Source organism: Stenella coeruleoalba (assembly GCF_951394435.1).
Source record: "Stenella coeruleoalba genome assembly, chromosome: 1".
Classification (NCBI taxonomy): Eukaryota; Metazoa; Chordata; class Mammalia; order Artiodactyla; family Delphinidae; genus Stenella; species Stenella coeruleoalba.
The window spans coordinates 2,063,543-2,084,199 of record NC_137169.1 but is presented as its reverse complement, the minus strand read 5'-3'; the positions used below and the strand labels follow the sequence as shown (position 1 = coordinate 2,084,199).

General features: G+C 64.9%; 1 protein-coding gene across 1 annotated transcript in view; it reads left to right on the top strand.

Moving 5' to 3' along the window:
* The first annotated feature begins 9,403 nt into the window (after positions 1 to 9,403).
* The window catches only part of MEGF6 (multiple EGF like domains 6), a 37,454-nt gene continuing 26,200 nt past the window's right edge, over positions 9,404 to 20,657 (top strand). The window contains exons 1-2 of the mRNA XM_079928509.1: positions 9,404 to 9,694; positions 16,618 to 16,740. Coding sequence (XP_079784635.1) covers positions 9,526 to 9,694; positions 16,618 to 16,740 — 292 coding nt within the window. The 5' untranslated portion in view covers positions 9,404 to 9,525. The remainder of the gene's footprint in view (positions 9,695 to 16,617; positions 16,741 to 20,657) is intronic.

The window sequence follows — 20,657 nt, the reverse complement described above, 5'->3', positions numbered from 1 at the left end:
CGTTTTTGGTCCCGTTCTGAGGGGGAAATTAATCCCGCTGGTTGGAGGAAATCAGGGCGTCTCTGCAGGGGAGACTCGAGGCTTGGCTTCGAGTGGGGCCTCCTGGGTCCAGGCCTGTGCGGGGTGGGTGGAATTATGCCTGAGGCGGTTCCACTCTTCCCACCCTTGTTGCCCGCCCCCCCCACCCCCCACCCCACCCCTGCTCCAGGAGAAAAGGAGGGGCCTGGAAAGCGGGGTGGGGGGTTGCTGGGCAGGGAGCAGCCTTTGTCGGGTGGGAGTCCTCAGCCCAACATGAAAACGGCTGGCTCCCGCCTGGGGGCCCGGCTTGTTCCCGCCCCCCACACCCAGCTCCTCCCTGGCTGTGGGGCATCCAGGACAGAGCTGGGGTCGTTAACGGGGGTCTGTGAGCAGCCCACGGGGGATCGAGGCTTTGAGACAGTGGGGGCGTCCCTGCCCCATAGCCCCTGGGGGTCCGGCATTGACGTCGGCGCGGCCCCCGCCATGGGACTGACCCTTCTCAAGGGTGAAAGGGGCCGCTCTAAGGCCCCTGTGCTCAGGATGGCCGCGCACCACCCCCGGGATGGTGGTGCGGGATGGTGGGGTGGTGCCCCCCACCCCGCCTGACTCGGCCGTTGCCGTGGAACTTGTCCCGTCGGGGTCCGGGTGGGAAAGCAGCTGAGCAGCGTCCCCACCCGACGAGGGTTCTCTCTCTCACCCACCCGGCCCGGCTGCTGCCAGGTTCTCACCGTCCCCCAGGGAGAGGCAGGAGCCTGGGAAGTGACGGGCCCTGATCAGGAAGCCCCTGGGGCTCCAGCCCTGGGCTGGGAGGGCGTGGGCTGACCCGGGCCAGCTGTGTTGTCCTGTGGCCATGGGGGAGGAGGGCAAGGGGAGCTGCTAGGGACCCTCATCCTGGCGCCCTGGACGGGTGGGTCCTGTCGGCACTTCCCCCGGCCCTTCGTGGTGGGCTTTCTCTGATCCTCCTGCTGTGGCAACACTTGGTCCCCACCCCCGATGGCAAGACCCCCTAAATGGGGAGTTTCGGGAGCCTTTAGTGCTAGGAGGACTCTTGCACTTCCCGGGTAACCCAGCTTCCCCAATTCAGGAGAGCGGGAAGGGTGGCAGGACTCTTGTGCGGAGGGAAAGAAGGCCGCCCGGCCTGCTCCAGCCCACACTCCACGCCAGGCTCCGGCTGCAGCCGCCATGCGTGTGCCTGGCCGCTCAGCGCTCACACTGCCCCATAGCCCCCATTTTATAACGAGGAGCCGGAGGCCCAGAGAGGTGCAGGAGTGCGTTCAGGGTCACACAGCTAGGGGGTGGCAGGGGGGAGGGATGAAACCCAGAGCGAGGTCGTGGGCCCCCCGGCCCCAGGCCCCGCCGAGGCCAGCGCTCAGGCCCCGTCTAGGGGTCGCCTGCCAGCATGCGGGGGCTGGGGCGGGCTACTAGCTCAGTCCGCACGGCCAGCACTGTAGCAGTGCCGGCACAGAGGGGCGCCAGCAAGTATCTACTGAGCGACCTGCCCTTGCAGTTGCAGAGACTGAGGCCGGAGACGTGGCCCGGTGGGCCTGTCGTGCACCGTGGATCCCAGCGTGAGTGAACTTGGGCCTTCACAGCCCTGGCCTCATTCCTGTGAGGGCTGGAATCGGGGCCTTCCCTGGGCCGGATCCTCTGGCTGGCTGTGCTCCGGACACGAGTGAGGAGGCCTGGCCCCGGGCTGCGATCCCTCCAGGCAGGATGGTACCATTTCCGACGAGGTGTCTGTGCCACAGGCCTCCTCTGTCAGACGTGCTGAGTTCAAAGCTTTTATTTCCCGACTGGCCAGTTCATCCCGCTAGGGAGCAGATTGTGGTAGTTCATTTCTGGGGACGGCCAAGGCAGGAAAGACAATAGCCCCCAAAGTCAGCGGTGAGAGCCAGCCAGCGACGGAGACGGGAGGCCTGCCCTCCAGGGCCTGCCTGGACCCGGCCCTGGACGGTTTCCCGGGAGGAGACCCCAGGATGTGCAGCCTGCAGGCATCTGAGTGGCTACCATCTGGACGCCCGTGAGGCCTGCAGGACTGGACTCGGGGGCGGCAAGGCCGGCTTCCCATTCCTGAGCCTTGACCTAGCCCAGGTGTGACCCTCGGAGGCCACAGTCCTCAGACTCGGGGCTCAGTGAGAGGAAGCAATCTCGACACCCCGGGAACCCTGTGGTTGGGGCAGCAGCCGTGGGGAGGACGAGCCCTAGGCAGAGAAGATGGAGGGGACCCAGCAGAGGAGTCAGGCTGGATCTTGCCCCCATCCTGGAGGCCAGGGCTTCTCGGCCAGGGAAACGGAGGCTCCAGGAAGCCACCTTCCTCCTGAATCGCAGGGGTCCCAGCTTTGCTTCCCAGTGGTCCAGGGGCTGCAGCTGAGCGGCGGGGGCCATAAGGGGTGACTCGGAGCTCGCCGGGGCCCGTGGCCTCAGGAAGGCAGACGCTTCCGCTGTCTGTGTGGCTCCCGAAAGTGGAAGCAGCCCCGCCTTGGCCGGGCTGGAGAGGGGCTGGCAGGCTGGTGGGGTGGGCCGGGCCCCTCGCCGTCTGCCCTGCCTCTCCGCCTGGCAGGTGGGAGAGTCCTCGTCTATCACCACTGGTCCCCGCAGGCCTCTTCCATGCTAATGGGATTCTCCTGCTGCCTGTGTCTCTTGCGGCCTCTTATCTCTGTCCCTCCCAACAGTAATGGGGCTGCACCTTCCCCACCGTGCCCAGTATCTTCTCCAGCCTCCCACCCCCATCCTCTCATCCCCTCGCTGCTCCCGACCCCGATGGGTGGCTGGGCTCCCCCAGATCCCGTGGTCGAATCCCATCGTGCCCCGTTCCCTGGGGTCTGGCCGGAGCAGCTCTTGGGTGGGGTGGGAGCCGCACCAGAATGCAGAGGGGGGAGTTCCTTCTGCCTGGAGAGGAAACAGTTGAAAAGATCCCGCGAGATGCCTGTACGATGAGACCTGTGTCAAGGCCTTGGGGGAGGCGGGGGAGCTCAGGGCGGGGACTGGAGGTCCCGTGGCTTAGAAACTGTTCCTGCACTTTACGTGCACGGTGGCCACGTCGGAGCTCCGTCTGTGTGGCAGGTGGCCTTGAGGACTTACGGGCGCCCTCAGGGCCTCAGAGGCAGGAGAGGCCACAGGAGCCCTGCCAGCTGCAGCCTGGGCACCTTGGGAGGCGGCGTGAGTGCTGCCTGGCCCCGGGTACCCAGCCGGACCTGGGCGCCGCCTCCATGACCCCAGTGCTCTGTGAACAGGTCTGGCCTCCGGGTGAGAAGAGGGCAGCAGCAGGAGTGGCCGAGGGGGCCCAGCAGGCTGGGGGTGGCTGGAAGTGGGCCGTCCGTGTGCTGCTTTTTTCAGGCCGGCGGGGCGTCTGCTGTGGGCCGGGCCCAGGCACACGGCTTTGGCCAAACTCCTCACCTGGAACTCACCCCTCTTAGGCCTCTCCTGCCTCTGCACCAGCAACCCTGCACCTGCCCCCCAAATCCTCCAAGTCCGTCTTCACACCACGCCCCACCCCCACCTGTCCGAAGGCCGGCTCAGGCTCACCTCCTCCAGGAAGCCTCCCCGTCACTCTGCCTTCACCATCTCCCCTCCACTGAGTACAGCACGAGCTCCGGGCTGTCCGTGTGCCCCTTCTGCGCTCGCTGCTCCCAGGAAGCTCAGATGTCCCCAGGGAGAGCCAGGCCTCGGGGGCCGTACCCATGGCGGGGGTGTGTCAGCATTCCAGGGCTCAGGCACCCCCCGGGGCTGGACCCGGCCTCACCCTGGCCTTCACACAGTCCAGGGGAGTGAGTGGAGGCCGCAGAGAGGGGCTCATCACACACATGCACACATGTGCAGGGGGCCTCCGGTGCGGTTCCGTGTCCTCCCGGGGGCAGCCCAGGCCTTGGGTTCCCTGGCGCAGGGCGGGGTCTGGACGCCCCCCAGCCGTCTGGTCTCTGGAGGAGAGCGTGTGTGATGGCGGCTGCTCCATCCTGGGCTCTCGGGGGGCCCGTGTGTGTGAGAGGAGGGGGCCTGGCCCCGGCCCGGGGCAGCTGCAGGCAGGAATGGCAGCTGGGCTCTTGGAAACAACCGTGGTTTTCATTTTCCTTCCCTCAGCTCAGGTAGGGCCAAGGCGGGTAATGGGTTCGCTCTGAGGCTGATGCTGGGACGGCTGGAGACCAGGCCTGGCCTCTGCTCCTGAAATAGCGCTGCGGCGGCGGCCCTGGGACAGGGTGGGAGGGACATTGGGGGGCAGTTCTCCTGGGCCTGCGTGGGGGCAGGGTGGACCCCAGGCTGAAAACTGACCTCCTGGTCTGGGCTGGGCTCTGGACGTCCAGGGTGGAAGCAGCCAGGAGGGACGTTTGCCCCGGGGGGGGGGGGAGGGGGCGGGGCGGGAGATGGCGAGGAGGGCTTTAGGGCTGAGGGGCAGATTGGAGAGAGGCCTCCTTCCAGCACCTTCCTGGCCCTGCAGCTGGGGCCCGATAGGGGCCGTCCGACTGCCGGCGGGTCCTGCTCACGGCCCCCAGGCCCCTAGCAGCCACCTGCTGGCTCCCACGCTGCTTTCTCGGCCATCAGGGTCCTCGGACCAGCCTCTGCCCCCCAGCCCCGAAGCAGTCACGTGACACCCGACTTCAGGTGGAGGCCGAGCCCAGGCCTGCGGCCCCCCTGCCCGTCCGCCAGCTCGCACGACCTCCTTCCGGGTCCGCCTGTCCACGTGTGAGTGGGCCCGGTCCGACCCCAGCCCCGGAAGTGCCTGGCACAGAGGCTACTGCGGGTGGTCAGCAGGTGGCCAGCAACTGCTACGCCACCGGCGACGGTCACCCTCGACACCAGGGCACGGGGGGTCATGGCGGTGACCTCTGGGGACTTCTCTGAGAGTCACTCCTCTCTCTCTCGCACCCCCACCTGCCTTCAGAAGCCTTACTTCCTCCTGAGAAGCTGGGACCCGGGAGTGCCCTGTCCCCCAGCCACACAGGAAGGGCCAGGGTTCCCCCCTCGGGCTGGGCAGGGCACCCAGGCTTGGTCTCCTCCTGTTCCGCTGGAGGGCCTCCTTGTCTCACGCCTTGACCCGTAGGAACCTGTGGGGAGACATGAGGCAGCCCCCCGGCCCCTGCAGGCATCTCAAGCTCCCCCAGCGCCCGCTCTGCATCCAGAGGCCGAGGCAGCCTGCACGGGCACCACCTCCCTCTCAGCAGATCGGCAGCATGCGGTCAGGTTCCCTAACCGTGTGACAGGGTGAAGCGGGGCCTCGAGAGGCCTCACGGAGGGCTTCACGGAGGAAGTGTCCGTGAGCACCAAGGGACAGATATACCACACGGTTGGGGGAGGGGAGGAAGCTTGGTCTCGTCCTGCTTCCCGCCAGCCCCGGGAACACGGCAGTTCTGCCCCTAAAGCCCCAGGGCCATGGGCCTCGGGAGCCGTGGCATTGTAGGGGGGCAGCAGGGGGCCCTCGCCCCAGCCAGGGCCCTGGCAAAGGAGCTCGGTGGCCACCCAGCTTGGAGAGGAAAGCTGGAGCCGGCCCGGCGGGTGGAGGGTCAGCTCCTTCTGCTGACACACAGACATTCCACTGGGCAGAGACACCCAGCCCGAGTCTCCGCATCGGGAAAGCATTTCCCAAACAGCTTCCAGACCACAGCCGCGGGCCTGGATGTGTGCGGTGGCACCGAGGAGGCTCTGTCTGAGCTGCTGGTGGCATTCTGCGCTTGGTGGCCTGCTGCCATCACGGCTGTGCCAGAGTCCCCACGCCCAGCCTAGTGGGGATGGAGGCCCGAAGCCATCTCCCCCCAACCCCCGGTCCTTAAGGGAGGTACCGCCAAGCTCATCCGTATCACGAGCTGTCTCGGGCTCTGGGGACCTGAACGTGGCTCTCAGCTGGGTGGGGAGACATCACTGTTTCTCAGGACCATGTCCTGCCCAGAGTGGGCACACAGGTCCTCGCGGAATGAAGGGAGTGAGTGAGTGAAGGCTGAAGTGTGAAGGAGGGATGGGCTGGCAGCGGGGGGAACGCAGAGGCGGCGGAGGCTGGCTCTGGGAGTGAGCGGGCTGGGGAGCTTTGCAGAGAAGGGCACCTCTGAGTTGGCCCTCGACAGATGCATAGGAGCTCACCGTTCGCAGGCAGGAGGAAGGGTGGGCATCTCGGCTGCTGTGGAAGCTGGGGCTCTGGGTGGGCCAGGCCACCCAGAGACGGGTGGAAGAGCCGGGATCTGGAGCCAGTACCCGCTAGAAACGCTTTGCCCAGGGTTCAGCTCTGATGCTGGGAGCCATTTGGTAGCCTGGCCTGGAGGAGCCCAGCACTGGGTTCTGGCCGGCAGTCCGGGGCCCCTGTGGCGAGGGGCAGTGGAAGAGCAGGAGAAACCCCGTGGTGGCCCGATGACTCAGGTGCACCCCCAACTGCTCGGCCTCTGCCCCCCGCCGCTCAGAACCCACTGGCTGCCTCCCAACAGGGGGCCACTGGGCACCTGCTGGGGTCGTGTCTCCAGGAGCCTGGAGGAGGGCGCACAACGCGGACAGGATTTAGGTCAGACCTGGCCCCCGTCGGTGCCCCCTGTCCTGCGTGACCTTGGGCAGGTCATTTCTCCTCTGGAAAAGGACTGTATGAGAACGTCCGGGCCCCCGTGTGCCAAGGGCAGGGCCCAGGGATGCCAGAGGAGGACGCCTGGCTGGTGGGTTCCCTTCTGGGCAGAAAGAGGGTTTAATTACAGGCGTGTCTGGGAGGGACACAAAGGAGAGGTGGGCGGGCCGTGCCCGCGGGAGAGGTGGAAGGAGGCGGGAGGGCCAGCGGCAGCCCCCTGCTGGCCGGTCGGTGCCTGAGGAAGGGCGCTGAGGGCACGCCCCGGGCCTCGCGTAGCTCTTGACGGCTTCCAGGGCAGAAAAGTCAGTGTTTTCTTCACCCAGATTTGAGGTGGAGAAGCATCTGAGAAGCCTCCCTGTGCTTCAGGAGCTGCCCCTGGACACTCAGCTGGCTTTTGCCTGGCCGATTTCCTCCTTCCTGGCCCCTGTGGACACACGGCAGGGGACATACCTGGCCCCGCTTTCCTCCCCATGTCATGTGTATTGCAGAGGTGCAGGCCCGCGGGCCCCTCAGCTGCTCCCCTCCGGCCCCCTGCCCACTGTACAGGTGAGGATACTGAGATCAGTGGGGGCCTGGGACGTGTCCGTGTCATCCAGCTGTTCGGTGGGCTGGGCCCCACGTCTGCTGCCCCCAGGCCGCTCTGCTCTTCTCCAGCCCGTGCCCCCTTGCCGTGTGCTGGAGACGGGGTCTGAAGCAGCCCATCCCTGCCCCAGGAAGGCTGAGGCGGTGCACGGCCCCCCTTCCCCCCCCAGCTCAGGCCAGGACGTGAGTTGGAGTCCAGGTGGTATAATAGGGTGGTGGCATCCCCGGGCTGAGACGAGAGGCCAGAGGAGTGATCCCCGGCCGGCATGTGGGTGCTAGGGTCGGGGAGGGTCGAGGGGTACCAGGGTGGCAGCTCTTGAGGGATAGGGACAGTCCTTGGGTCCCCTGACCCTTCCCAGGCCAGCCTGGCTGCATCCGCCACGGAGCAGGGTTCCAGCGCACTGGCCCTGCGACACTCTGCTCTGGACATTGCCCTGGGTCCCGCTGCTCGGCCTGGGGGTGTCTGCCTGGGCATAGGGCCTGGCAGGGGGTCGGGCGTGCAGACCTGGCTGCCGACTCTTAGTGACTCCCAGTGAAGCACTTTCCTCACTGTCTCACAGTCCCCATACAAGGCAGGTCTGTGCTGACCACCCTGCGTTACAGACTTAGGCACAGAGAGGTTCCTGGCTCCGTCGAGGCCACACAGCACCGCCCCTTACTAGCAGAGCTGGGGCTGGGCAAGGGGTTGACCTGCCTTGTCCCGTAGAAAGAAAAGTGGAGCTACACACGAGAGCCATAAAAACGATTAGGGAGCTAGTTCACCTTTTCATATTCATACCAAGAAAGCGGTGTTTTACTCTCAGCCCACACCTCAAGGGGCCACTTCTGGGAGACTGGCCCCCAGGGCGGGTGCTGACGTGGGAGTCCAGGCCCTGTTGTCCGTTGGTGAGGGTGATCTCTGAGTCCGTGTTTCCCTCTGGTGTCCCTCTGCGCTTCCCCGAGGGCCAGGGCTTGTCTCCACGCCCCCTGCCCCCTGCAGCCTGGCTGGTGGCTGCACAGCTGCACAGGCATGTTTCTGTTCGCATCCTTGGCAAGCGACCGAGATGCCCATGGCAGCATAAACAGTGCTGGCCTGCGTGGGAGGCACAGCTCAAACGGCCACCCAGCAGTGTGTCTATCGGGGGATTTATGGAGGCTCCCCTGGGTGACAGTCTGGGGCCCACGGGCTGCGGTGCTGCCCGGGGGGGGGGCAGGAGAGAAGCTCACCCAGGAGGCCTGGGCAGGCGGGCAGGCCCATTTCTGCACTGCCGGGCATCTGGTGGGTGGCGGATGGCTGCTTCTGGGCTGCAGACAGGACCCGACAAGGAGAGATGGTGCCTCTCTCCCGTGAGCTCGAGGTCGCCACCGTGAACCCTGCCCACAGGTAGGCTGCGCAGAACGATAGCGAACACTGTCTGGGGAGATGGAGGGCTGGGTTAGGCGGGGTGCCATGGGGGAGCCATCGGGGGTCAGCACAGGGCTGGCCGAGAAGAGGAGCTGGGGGCCAAGCTCCCGTCAGGCCCGAAGGCACAGGGCGCTTGGCTGCACAGCCGCTGTGACCCCACCAAACTTGGGCAGGGCTGCTTCAGACACATCTGGGACCTCAGGCCGTGCCCCCGAGCGAAGAGGGGTCCAGGGCTCTGGTGCAGCCTGACACCTGGGGCTCAGGCCCTGCCCTATCTGCTGTAGGGGTGCAGTGGCCCCCTTGCCCAGGCTCCCTCTGGTACCGGCCCTGGTCCAGTGGAGGGCATGGCAGTACCGGGTGCTGGACACTGGGCTTGGGGGCTGCAGGAGTGTACACCCCCGGGGTTTCCACTACGGTTGTGTGGCCTCGGCGCCTCCGCGCCCCACTCTCCCCAAACTTCGCGAGCTCGAGCCCGTCAGGCTGCCTCTGCAGGGCCCCGCGCCTCGCCGGGTGGCCTCCATCTGTGCTGTGGGCTCTTTCGCGTGTTGTCGCAGGGACCCGGTCCGTGCGAGCGCCTGTGTGCATGTCTGTGCCTGTGCCCGTCTGTGCAGTCTTGTGTGTGTCTTGTGTGCATGTTGCACACGTGGGTCTGCCAGTGCACGTGTCCGCGTGTCCACGTGGGGCTGCGTGCGCTTGTGGATGGGTCAGGGTGTGTGTCCGGGTGCGTGAGCGAGCGCGTAGGAATGCGCGGGGCGGGTGGGCGGTGCGCTGGGGGACCGGCGAGGCCCGTTGGGCGGGAGCGGAGCGGGGCGGGGCCTGGCGGCAGCGGGGATTTGGCCTTTACCTGCGAGGGGCGGGGGGCGGAGGGAAAGCCGGGAACAGAAAGGCGAGGGGCGGGGCGCGCCGGCCCACAGCGGCTCCAGCGGCAGCAGAGGCGCCCGCGGAGCGGCGCGGGGAGCGGAGAGCCGGGGGCGCGTGCCGTCCGGCGCCGCGAGGGAGCGGACTGGCCATGGAGGCGCCCCGCGGCCGCGGCGGGTTGGCGGCGCTCTGGTGCCTCGGGCTGCTGGGGGGCCTGGCGCGCGTCGCGGGCACGCACTACCGCTACCTGTGGAGGGGCTGCTACCCGTGCCACCTGGGCCAGGCCGGCTACCCCGTGAGCGCAGCTGACCGGAGGCCAGGTGGGCGCGGCGGGCTCTGCGCGGGCGGGCGGGACCCGCTCTGATCCCAGGGCACTGCTTTTGTTTCCTCTTTAAAGTTTGCGCCCCGGGGCGGCTGACAGCGCGGCTGGAGGGAATGGGGCTGGGACAGGGCCCCCTGTGTCCTGAGTCTTCCGACATTCCTGTCCCCTCTCTGGCCTGGCTGCGGGGGCAGCTGACAGCAGATCGGTCTCTTGACCAGAGGGAGGAGAAACATCTCCCTGCCTTTGCTGGTGGGCACAGGGGCTGCACTCCCCCATGGCGCTGGCAGCTCTGGAGGTTAAGCAGGAGAGTAGGGTAGGCTCAAGAGAGAGGCCCTTGGGTTTCCCTTTCCAGGGTGCTCAGAGCCTAGGCCCCTTGGGGGAGTGTGTGTGGGTGTGGCAGGTGTCACCTCACCCCAAGGCTTGGGAGCATGGTCAGCCCAGTGGGCTGCAGGGTCAGCTGGGAGCATGCAGGGTCAGCAGCCCACGGGAAGCGGCTGCACCCCTGTCCTGGTCCATCCTGCCTCTCCCTGCAGTTCAGATGTGGTACCCATGCTGGGCCAGCCTCCTGCAGGAGCTCCTGGGAGTGTCCGTGGGGTCCATGGAGTTTGCAGTCTGGCAACCTCAGATGCAAGGGGGGGTGTGGTGTGCAGTGAGTCATCACTTGAGATGCTCTGAAGGACACCCAGCTTGGGGCAAGGCTGCGTCTCCCCGTGCAGCCTGAGGCCTGGCCACCACACCTGCCACCTGCGCCGGGGCTCTGAAGCCTCAGGACTGTACCTGGGCCACGGCCATCTGGCCAGCAGGACCAGGCAGGTCCAGAGCGGGGCTCTTTTAAAGAAAAGCGGGGCCAGGATTGGGCTCCGCTCCAGGCCCTCACTGGCCCCTAAGTGTGGCTCTGTACGGGGCATCTGGTCTCCTTGGAGATGTCAGCCCCGCTCAGCTGTCCTCTGGGCCGGTCTGTGCCAGTCTCTGCCAGAGGACACACAGGTCACTGAGCTGCAGGGCTGGACTGTGACAGAGACCCCTGCTTCCCCTAGCTTTGTCACTCGGCCAGCAGGGGCCCAGACCCCATCCCCACAGGGGAAGCAGTCCTCCCACTGGGCGGCTCAGGCAAAGCGACACTGTCGCTCCACCGCTGGTGGCACTAAATGCTGTGAAACTGTGTGACATCCAAGGGCCTGGTGCTGGGTGGGGCTGGGCAGGGCTGGGCTTTGGGAGCCGGGAGCCCCCACTCTGTTCTGAGAGCTGCTTGGGCTCGTGGAGGGACCAGGAGAAGGGCCTGCGGACGGGATGCGCTCTCCGGGGTGAGGACCTTGCGGCACGTTTGGGGGGAAGCAGGACTGCGAACTTGGTAACCACCGAGGGGCGCTTTCTGGCAGGATCCCGGGGGCTTAGATTTTCCTGTAAGTGTGGCTGAGATACCAGAAGGGGCTTACTTGGGGTGGTCTCCGCAGGGGCAGGTGGTCTCCTGGGTTCCCAGCAGCGACATGATGGGCTCCCCGAGGCACTGTCACCATCACCCAGCTCAGCAGACACCGAAAGTCCTGCGGGCTCCCAGGGGAGCCGGCCCTGTGTCTGCACAGTGATGTGTCCCTGCGTGCCAGCGTGTGCCACAGTCCTCGTCACCGGGCCGCCAAATCCCCAGCCACACATCTGAGCTGAGGGTAGCAGTGAGACCCCAGGGGCTGTCCTGCTGAACCCCGGCCTGGCTGTTCCTTAAAATAGCCCTGCTCGTGGCCTGCCTGCTCCCACCGGCCAGAGCGCTGTAGCCCAGAGGTAGTCTCAAGGCTTCAGAGCCCTGGGCGCTCAGACAGTGCCCCGGTGCCGGTGGGAGCTGCACGGGGCGGAGCGTCTTTACCCCAGGCTGGGTGTCGGCCCCTGACTCTCTGGAGACAGCCTCCAAGCTCCCTTTCAGCTGGGGGTGCCCGCACCACCTTGGGGACCAGCCCCCCTCCGTCCTGTCCGGGAGAGCCGGCTGTGTGCCCTCTGGCATGGAGAATGGCACAGACTGGCCCAGAGGATGGCTGAGCAGGGCCGATGTCTCCAAGGAGACCAGATGACCGTACGTTTTCTGCTGTAGTTTCAGAGTCCAAGGGGCCAATGCTCGGCCGGGGTCTCAGGGCAGCGGTCCCCCTGCCGGGGTCCCCAGGTAGAGGCGGCGCGGCATGGTGGTGAGGGCAGGCCTGCATCGCGGGACCCAGGGGACTGCCGCCAGCCCCTCAGGGAGCACAGTGGCCCTCACTGCGGGTGTCAGGAGGCCAGGCTGGGCAGAGCGGACTTTCGGGAACCTGGATTTCCAGCTTGGGTGGTCTGAGCCTCCGTGACTCTGGAGAGGCTGCTAAGATAGTCATTCACTCTGTGTTCATTTCCCATGCTGCTGGGACACATTGCCCCAACCTGGTGGCTTAAAATCACCCAGGTCTGGTACCTTACAGTTCTGGAGGTCAGAAGTCTGAGAAGGGTGAACGTGAAGGTGCTGGCAGAGCGGGTCCCTCCTGGAGGCTCCGGGGAGCATCTGTTCCCTGCCTCTTCCAGCTTCTAGAGGTGCCTGCATCCCTGGCTGTGGCCCCGCCCCCCATCTTCAAAGCCAGCAGCGCAGCATCTTTTTCTTTTTCGTGGCTGTAGATAATTTTATTTATTACCGAAGTATAGTTGATTTACGATGTTTCAGGTATACAGCAAAGTGATTCGATTATACATGTATATATATATATTATTTTTCAGATTCTTTTCCATTATAGATTATTACGAGATAGTGAATATAGTTCTCTGTGCTATACAGTCGGTCCTTTTTGTTTACCTATTTTCTATATGGGAGCGTGTATCTGCTAACCCCAAACTCCTAATTTATCCCCCCCCCCTTGCCCCTTTGGTAACCATAAGTTTGTTTTCTGTGTCTGTGAGTCTGTTTCTGTTTTGTAACAGAACATATAAGTTCTGTTACATAGAAGCGACATATAAGTGATATCATGTGGTATTTGTCTTTCTCTGACTTACTTCTCTTAGTGTGATCATCTCTAGGTCCATCCCTGTTGCTGTAAATAGCATTATTTTATTTTTTTATGGCTGAGTAGTATTCCATTGCATTGGGCCCTCCTTCCTTCCTGTCTCTTATTTGTAAGGCCTGTGTGCTGACGTTGGACCCACCTGGATAATCTCCCATCTCACCTGCAAAGTCCCTTTTGTTGTGTAAGGTTGCAGGGATTAGCATGTGGGCCTCTTTGAGGGGCCATTATCCAGCTGCCCACACCCTCAAAGAGCTGAGCCTGTGCTCCTCGGGTCACAGCGTGACCACAGTCACGGTCACAGGGTCAGCGGCTGTGGGTCATCGGAGGTGGCTGAGAACAGCTCTGTTCTGCCACCACGTGGCCCGCCTTGGGAGTGGGGCCGGCAGGCTTTCGGTAACTCCGTCCTGCCTTGCTTTCTGAGTGTAAGTCATCTCTATGAAGGGGCCTCGATCTCAGAGCTGGAGGGACCCCAGCAGGAGTGCGTCTGCTCAAATGCCCTGCCCGCCCATGAGCAGGGAGGTGAAGGGGGAGGCCTCAGATCCTTCAGCCTTGAGCTGCCCTGCTGGGTCCAGATATTCAGACGGGCTGACAGCAAACCCTGGACAGGGGGAGCGCTGGCTGGGCCTCGTGGCCTCCCACCTTGCTGCTGGCCACGGTCCCTGTCACTGTCGGTGCACCTTTGGGGGAGGGGAGGGCTCCTGGGGCCGAGGGGCTGGCCCGTGTGATTTAGGCAGAGCCCGGGAGCACCTCTTGGGGCTAAATGTCCCGTCCTCGCAGCAGGAGGACGGTAAGAGCGTGGTCACGTGGGTGGGATGGTGGAGAGGGCCCCGTGGTCAGGGCTGTTGCTGGAAGGGCCCTAACGATGGCGGCCTGCCCCTGCCCAACCCCCACCTTCTTTCCCAGAGTGTCCATCAGTTTGGTGTCTTTGTGGCCCACAGGCTGCCGGGCTCCCCATGTGTCCTGCTCAAGGACACAGCCCCCGGGGCGGGCTCGCCCCCCGGCCAGGTGCCCGAGGGCTTCGGGGTGCAGTGCCTCTGCGGTCAGCTGCTCTCTGAGGCCAGTGTCTGGGGTGACCAGTGAGAGCCGGTTTGAAAGCCAGCATCCCCGCTGGTGTGCCTTCTCCGCGCCTGCCTCTGGGGCCACGTCTGGGAACGACGGCCCCTCTGTCCTCCTCTTGTGGCTTTACCTGCCTGCCCGGCGAGGCCACTCGAGACACACCGCGACTCAGTCCGTCCACCCGCCCCCTTGGACGGCACACGTGGCGCCTCTTCCCCCGAGCCTCGCTAAACCCCTACTGTATGCCCAGTGCTGTGCTCCGTGCGGTCACTTTACTTTTCAAGGACCCTTGAAGGGGTCGCAGAGAGAGGGATCTGAGCTCAGAGGGGATGGGGTCTCCTTTCTGAGGCCCCTCGGATGGCCCGTCCTGCCGTGCCCAGCGGGTGTGGGTCTGCCTACTGTCTTCCACATCACCCAGCTGACTCTCCCGCAGGAGGGCCCTGGGTCCTGAGACCTCTCCCCATGCCCTGGGTCCCTTTGTTCCCCAAGACTCTTCGGGGCTCTGTTGAGGGCCGTTAACCCTTTGCCTTCAACCCTCCCCCTGCCAGTCATCCTGGTGTCGTTCCGAGGAAGCCCCCTCAGGTCACCGTGTTCCAAGGAGGGGTTCTCTTGGTCTCATCTCCTCTCTGAGGCAGCCTCGGGGCTTGGGGGGCACTCTGGGGGGTCTCCCCAGGGTGGATTGGCTTGTGCGTGGAGCAGAGGCCCTGGCCTCCTGGGTTCGTCTTGGGTCATTCCTGGAGGGCCAGGCACGTGCTCAGGGTGTGGACTGGAGTCAGGATTTCTGTCCGTGGGAAGCACAGCTGGCAGGCAGGCTCTGGGGACACTCCAGGAGGAGCCTGGCCGCCGTGCCGCCTTCGCTGCCCTTCAAAGGTGTGCTCGGATGGCTGGGGCTTTAGGACGGGAGCCTCGAAGGCGGGCAGTTTCGTGGGGACGGCAGGTGAGAGCTGGACAGTGGAGTTGCAGCAAATAGTGTGGACCCTCGGGACTATTAAGCAGAATTAGAGGAACCTCAGCTCCGCACAGCCCCTGGGAACAAGCCAGGTTTCCACACAGCTGCAGACCTGCCCCTGAAGTCACTAAACTTTCTCCCAGTGGAGCCAGGCAGAGTGGAATCTTCCACCCGCACTTTGAGCTGACTGTGGCCTCCTGCGAGCTCGGCCCGCAGTCGGGGCCTCTGCTGCCAGGGCAGAGGTGCCCCAGATGCTTGTCTCTTAGACGCTCGGGAGCGGAGCACGTCTGTGTGTCTGTCTCCCCTTTTCCTGGTCTGGGAAGCTGACTGCCCTGTTGGTGAGGCTGGCGTCTGAGGGGTGTGGACCGGCTGAGGACCAGGCGTGGGCTCGTGTCCCCATGCCCAGGGCCGCTCGGTTCTGTGCTGCCCGAGCAGCGGCCTCTTCCCTCCGTCTCTCCGTGTCTCCCGGGCAGTTGGGTCCCTCCTGACGTCAACCTCGCACACAGGTGCCTGAGGCAGCCTGTTGCCTCCTGCCTTCCTGCCTGGCCTCCGCTGAGGTCCAGGGTGGTGGGCGTGGGCCTGGAGGGAGGGCGGGGGGGGAGGGGCGGCCTGAAGGGTCTGGGCATGTCTGCGTTCCTGCCGAGGTGACCCAGGCCAGGCCGTAGGGCCCGGTGCTTTGGGGTGCAGCCCCTGGGCCTCCACTCCTGGGAGGGTCTTTCTCACCCTCCAGCTTCCAGCTCAGCTAGTGGGGTGGCCCCGGGCCTTTGGGCCAGCCCTGTCTGCTTCCGGTCAGCGCTTTCCTATGGCCTGTGGCACGGTGCCGTCAGAAGGGGCAGGCGAGCACAGGCCCCCTGCGCGGTGGTGGGTGGTTTCAGGTGTGAGGGGTCTTGGAAGGGGAGTGCCCGGGACCTCCACTCGGTCCTGCCCTGGGGATGTCCGCTGTGCTGGCCTCCTGAGTCGCTGGCACAGGGACCCCAGGCTGACCACCTGCACTGGTTTCCTGGAGCTGCCGAAACAGATACCACAGGCCAGGTGGCTTCAGCAACAGACATTTCTCTCTCATGCTCCGGAAGCTGGAAGTCAGAGGCCAAAGTGTCGGCGGGGCCGTGCTCCCTCGGAAACCCGGGGGAGGGTCCCTCCTGCCTCGTCCAGCTCCTGGGGGCTCCTGGCTTCCTAGGCTGTGGCCGCCTCCCTCCAATCTCTGTCTCCCTGTGTGTCTCCAGGACCCCTGTGTGTCCCCGAATGGGGGGGCCACCCTTCTCCAGTATGACCTGATCTCAGTCCTTAACTAATTACGTCTCAGAGACCCTGCTTGCAGATAAGGTCACACCCTGAGGCTGTGGATGGACATGAATTTGGGGGACACTGTTCAACACAGAGCATACCCTCCATCCTACCCTCACTCAGCCTCCCCCACCCCGAGGCCTGGGCAGGGGCATCTCCCGAGTTACCAGTTTCTTCTGGGCTTGTGGGCCCCCCGAGGAGCAGCTAGCCCTGCCCTGAGAGCATTTCTGGATTTGGAGTTTGGAAAAGAGCATGTGCTCTGGGTTCAGTCTTGAAAGGCGCTAGGATCTATGCCCTCCCACCTGAGCTTGTCCCCCGAGATCTGGCCGACCCCCGCTGCTCCCCAGAGGTGGTGGCTCTTCCTCCCAGGGGCCGTCAGACGTTGGAGACAGGCCTGCCTTGTCTCCACTCTGCTCCGGCAGGCCGGTGAGGGGCTCGGCACTGTTGCAGGCAGCGTGGCCTGAGAAGGAAGGTCCCGGGTCTGGGCCCCAACACCTGGGCGGGGGCAGTGTCCTGAGAGAGGGGGGCCAGGCTGGGCTCCCTGGGGCTAGAGCAGAGCCGGGGGGAGGGGGGCGGCCTGGGTGGGTTCTGGCTGTTGACCCCCGGCCCCGTGTCCCCATGCAGATGTGGACGAGTGCCAGGTGCACAACGGCGGCTGCCAGCACAGGTGTGTGAACACGCCAGGCTCCTACCTCTGTGAGTGCAAGCCCGGCTTCCGGCTCCACGCGGACGGCAGGACCTGCCTGGGTAAGCACCCCTGCAGCCTCCTGGGCCCGGTGCCACCTCCCTGCCGGGGCTCCTGGCCTCAGCCATCCCCTGGCCCTTCTGGGGGTGCCCAGGTCTGGGAGGGGCCACTCCTGGGCTGAGAGGCCTGGTGCGGCCCCGTGGGGCCTGTCTGCTCAGAGCAGCCGCCGTTACAGTTGCCTCCGTCCTGCTGAGCGTGGGATGCCGAAGGACCCTTGCCACCCATCGTGGGCCCTGGCCAGCGCCACTCACGCCAGGTTGCTGGGGCCCAGGCGGTGAAAGGGCGTGTCCTGGGCCCGGTGCTCTCCATGGAGGCTGGACCCTGGGACCCTGAGCCCTGGGACCTGGGCTGCACCCTCTCTGTAGCCACAGCTGAATCTGGCCACTTCCCCGGGGGCCTTCTGTGACGGGCGGGAGCCCCTGGGCCACCATCCTCTCCAGGGCCCTATGCAGCAGGAGCTGTGGTCGTCCGTCGGCAGGGACACTGGTCCAGCCGTGCTGCCCCAAACTGGGGAGACTGGGCGCCTGCTGGGTGGGGAGGCCCGGCCTGGGGCGGGGGCAGCATGGACTGCTCTTGGCCTGCAGAGCTGGACTTCCCAGGCCCAGGTCCCCCACCCCAATCTTGGGGAGCCTGGGGGTGGGGCTGAGGCTGGGGGTAAGGGGTAACCGAGAAGCGGAGTATTAGCCCTCAGTCCCTCCGTGGGGCCTTTTTGCCGTGCAGGACGTGCTCGATGGGGCCCCTGCCGGCACCGGAGGCTCCAGGGAGAGAAGGGGAACGCTGGCGCCCACTGGACGGAGGGTGGAGGGTGGAGGCCGGGCATCTGGCTGTGGGCCGTCCCCCGCTCCTCTCCTGGCTGCTCTGGACACAGGTCCCGTGGGCACAGGGCTCACCCTCCCTGCCTGCCGCTCTGTCTGGGAGGCCATGTGGGGACCGTTCTCTGGGGGCTGGGCCAGTGGTCACCCTCACGGGCCAGCTCTCTCCCCGGCTGCGGGGGGCTGCCCCTTCTTTCCACCCTGCAGGCCCCGAGCGGGCCCGGGCGGGCTCTGAGCAGCACCCCTCCTGCAGGCCCTGCTGCTATGTGGCAGGGCGGCTCGCCAGCCCTGGGGGGCCCTCCCCGGCACAGGCACTCTCATATGTCTGGGCCGCCGCTCAGGGAGCGAGGCAGCTGCCTGTAAAGTTTCTCTGGGCTGGAAAGTGGAAACAGATGCAGGAATGTGGTGATGTTCTTCAGGACAGATACAGCAGGGTGCAGCCCCAGTTGCTGGTCCCCCAGGTCCCCAAGTGCCCTTCATTCTCCCTTCCTCTGGGGCAGGTTCTCCTTGGAGAAGGGTGTCCCTGGAGGCTGATCCAGGGTGGGCTGGGTGGTACCCACTGCCCCCTCCCCTGCTGGCTCCTTGGTGAGGGGCCTGGGCTGAGACACCTTCCTGTCTCCCTAGACCCCCCTAGTTCTCCCGAGGGTGGCCTTCACTGAGCTCCCAGAACGGGTACACAGCACGCGCAGGGGAGGGTGCCCTTCAGGGCTTTGGGAGGGATTATGGTGGCCTCTAAGAGTGGCATTGAGCTGCTGGCTTCCAGAAGCCCAGGAGGGGTGCTCCCCAGCCTTGCCCCTGGCCCCCAACCCAGCCCACCCCTTCGCTGCACTGGAGCCCCTCCCGGAGCCTTTCCTGGGCGCTGGAGCCCCTCCCCGGAGACTTTCCTGGGCGCTGGAGCCCCTCCCAGAGCCTTTCCTGGGCGCTGGAGCCCCTCCCAGAGCCTTTCCTGGGCGCTGGAGCCCCTCCCAGAGCCTTTCCTGGGCGCTGGAGCCCCTCCCAGAGCCTTTCCTGGGCGCTGGAGCCCCTCCCGGAGCCTTTCCTGGGCGCTGGAGCCGCTCCCGGAGCCTTTCCTGGGCGCTGGAGCCGCTCCCGGAGCCTTTCCTGGGAGGCGCCTGCGCTCGGGACCCCAGAAGTCGTGATTTGTGGTGCTTGCTTATTTTAAAGGGTCTTTTCAAGGTCTGATCCCAGGGCCCCCGGCGTGGCCTGCACAGCCTGTCAAGAGGCTGCTGGGACCTCACCGCACTCCCTGCCTGCCACCCCAAACTCTGCACACCCAGACCACTTGGTGTGCCCCAGGGCCCCGGGAGGTCTGCAGCTCTCTTGGGTGCTGGCGCCCACTTCCTGGTCGCTCCCACCAGAGGGCGCAGTTGAGACCCACCTTGGGCACCAGCCTCTTACCTGCGTCCCCTGGCTGGAAGTGCTGGTGTTTGGCCTGGGTCTGTCACTCTCTTTCTTTTGACTGCAACTCCCAGTGGGAAATGTACACTGCATCCCCTGCACCCACGCACAGTCATGCACACTTGTTGGTGAATTCCGCATATCTGGAATTCCTGGGAGCTGACATGTGCAGGGCGGTCCCCAGGGCTCTTGGGAGTGGTGTGGGTTTGTCTGCTTGGGTCTGTTGGGGGCTGCCTTCCTTGTGGGGGGCCTGGGCTTTACTGAAAAGCTTCCAGAGCGGATAGGGGTCTCCTGGTGCCTTCTTCCCAGGCAGAGCAGGAAGCGTTTGCCCTAAGAGCGCCCGGCCCTTCTCCCTAAATGTGCCCCTTTCGGATGCCGAGGGACCCACCCCGGCTGCAGTGCACCTGACCTACTGGTCTGGGGTGGGTAGGGCGGCCGAGCCCCTCAGATCCCGGATGAGGGGCTCCAGGTGGGGGCCCGTGGAGGGCACTGCATGGCCCCTGCCAGGCTGCTGGACTTCCTGCCTCTGGGAGGTGTGGCCTTCTCCACTTCTGCAGGACTCCCAGGGTGCAGGGCGTGGGGAGGAGCTGGTGGCCTTGTCCGTGGTTCACAGTGGCACCCTCTGAGCCCAGACTATCCTAGGGTCTCAGCAGACATTTATGGGAAGGTCAGTGTAGGAGCTGCGCCCCTCCCCAGCCCTCCCTTCCCCCACACAGGCCAGCTTGCAGGGCAGACTGCACAGCTGGAGCACAGCTGCTCGGGACCCCTCCCCGGGGCCTACTGGGATCCTCTGGACAAGGCGAGGGGTGCGGTGAGCTCTCTCGGGACTTTGCAGGCAGGCAGGGAACAGGCCCGGGCACCCCCGCCTTCAGAGCTTGGAGTGAGGATTATAGAGATGCTGGAGGGTAGGAGTAGAGAAGGTGCCCGCGGGGATGTTGACAGTCCTTCCTCGGTACAGGGTGGGAAGGTCCTCTGTGCTGGGAGCTCTCAGGCTGGTGCCACATCATGGGGCCCCAAGGATCTGGGAAGTCTTTAAAGGTGGTAGTGCTGGGGGGGGTGCTTGAAACAGATGAGGGGAGCCTTGAAACACTCTTCGAAGTTGCCTCAGAGGCAGGAATCGGACAGGAAGTGCACAGTCTTCTTGCATCCCTCCCTTGCAAAAGATCTTCTGGAAATAAAACACAAAAAGTTTCAATTCTTTTTTTTTCTAAATTTTTTTTTGTTGTTATATTTGACTGCTTTGGGTCTTCGTTGCTGCGTGCGGGCCCTCTCCAGCTGTGGCGTGCAGGGACCACTCCTAGTTGCAGTGCGCAGGCTTTTCATTGTGGTGGCTTCTCTTGTTGTGGAGCACGGGCCCTAGGCGCCCGGGCCTCAGTAGTTGCGGCTTGTGGGCTCAGCAGTTGTGGCTCACGGACTCTAGAGCGCAGGCTTAGTATTTGTGGTGCATGGGCCTAGTTGCTCAGCGGCATGTGGGAGCTTCTCGGACCAGGGCTCGAACCCATGTCCCCTGCATTGGAACGTGAATTCTTAACCACTGCGCCACCAGGGAAGTCCCCAAAGTTCAATTTGTAAAGTGAGAATTTGCAGGAAGGATTTTACCATCAGCCCCGAGGCCCCTGAGTGGCTCACATCCCACCCTGGCTGCCCTTGGCTAGCCTGGCCCCAAGAGAAAGAAGCAGAGGCAGCCAGGCATGCTGGGGCGCTCCATC